This window comes from Benincasa hispida, chromosome 8 (genome assembly GCF_009727055.1).
Source record: "Benincasa hispida cultivar B227 chromosome 8, ASM972705v1, whole genome shotgun sequence".
In the NCBI taxonomy this organism is placed as follows: Eukaryota; Viridiplantae; Streptophyta; class Magnoliopsida; order Cucurbitales; family Cucurbitaceae; genus Benincasa; species Benincasa hispida.
The window spans coordinates 46,579,855-46,581,027 of record NC_052356.1 but is presented as its reverse complement, the minus strand read 5'-3'; the positions used below and the strand labels follow the sequence as shown (position 1 = coordinate 46,581,027).

The 1,173-nt window shown below is 34.7% G+C and overlaps 1 protein-coding gene across 1 annotated transcript; it reads left to right on the top strand.

Moving 5' to 3' along the window:
- Positions 1-462: 462 nt before the first annotated feature.
- LOC120084088 (protein LATERAL ORGAN BOUNDARIES-like) lies at positions 463-969 on the top strand. Its single transcript, XM_039039987.1, has one exon. The coding sequence runs from the start codon at positions 463-465 to the stop codon at positions 967-969; it is 507 nt and encodes a 168-aa protein (XP_038895915.1).
- The last annotated feature ends 204 nt before the right edge of the window (positions 970-1,173 follow it).

Sequence of the window (1,173 nt, the reverse complement as noted above, 5' to 3'; positions counted from 1 at the left end):
AAGCTTTACAAAATTTACAAAATATCATTCCAATTGGCTTCTCTATCTTTCACTAAAGGAGCCAAGGGATTCACAAGATATGGAAGAAATCTACAAACTTGGAATTTTTGTTTTCTTTGGAAGAAAATATTTAGATTAGCAACTGATATTTAGAATTTAATATGATAAACTCTAATATAACTAGCTAATTTTTTTTAGATTGTATAAAAAGACTTTTGATGAGACAAGGATATAAACAATTTCTTTTATCTTTAATTCATCCATTTAATACTTACCCCAAAATCAAATCATACAAAAAACCCAAATCTCAATAGACTCAAAACAAAAAACAAAGAGAAGAAAAACAATGTGTAATTTAAGACAAGAATTTCAACCTACAAGTGGTTAAACTTTTAAAAGTCAATCCAAGCGTAGTCTAAATCGATGGTTTCCTAAGGTTTCTTTTGTTAGGTGCAGATCAAAATGGGATCAACAACAACAAGCAACAGCCATTATTACAGCCCTTGTGCAGCCTGCAAATTCCTAAGAAGAAAATGCTTAGCAGCATGTGTTTTTGCACCCTATTTTCCACCTGAAGATCCCCAAAAATTTGCCAATGTCCACAAGGTATTCGGAGCAAGTAACGTGGCAAAGCTCCTCAACGATGTTCTTCCTCATCAACGACAAGACGCCGTCGTTTCACTCGCTTACGAAGCCGAGGCGAGAATCAGAGATCCTGTATATGGGTGTGTTGGGGCAATTTCTTTCCTCCAAAAACAGGTCCAAAGACTCCAAAAGGAACTTGATGCTGCCAAAGCTCGCCTTTTTCTCTATTCTAGCACTGATTTCTCAACTCCCTTTTTGCCTCCTCACCCTCAGATTATTACTACTCCTCATCCACTGATTTGGAATAATAATCTTAATCTTCATAATAATAATAATGATATTATCACTAATTATTCTTCTATGTATTTTAATGGAGGAATTTGAAGGAAAAGGGTTCATGGGTTGAGTTTATTGAAGGTTTTGAGAAATGGGTTTGTTTAATATTCTTATAAGACCTCAAGATTTGAGATTTCTTTGTGGTTGAAGAGGTTGTAGCCTACCAATGGCTTGTTCTGCTAGGGTTTTCATGTACTGTATCATATTATTATTATTATTATTAGACCCAACTCTCTAGGCATGTGCTTGTGG

Coding starts and splice junctions, on each gene's coding strand:
- LOC120084088 (XM_039039987.1), top strand. CDS start 463: ATGGGATCAACAACAACAAGCAACAGCCATTATTACAGCCCTTGTGCA.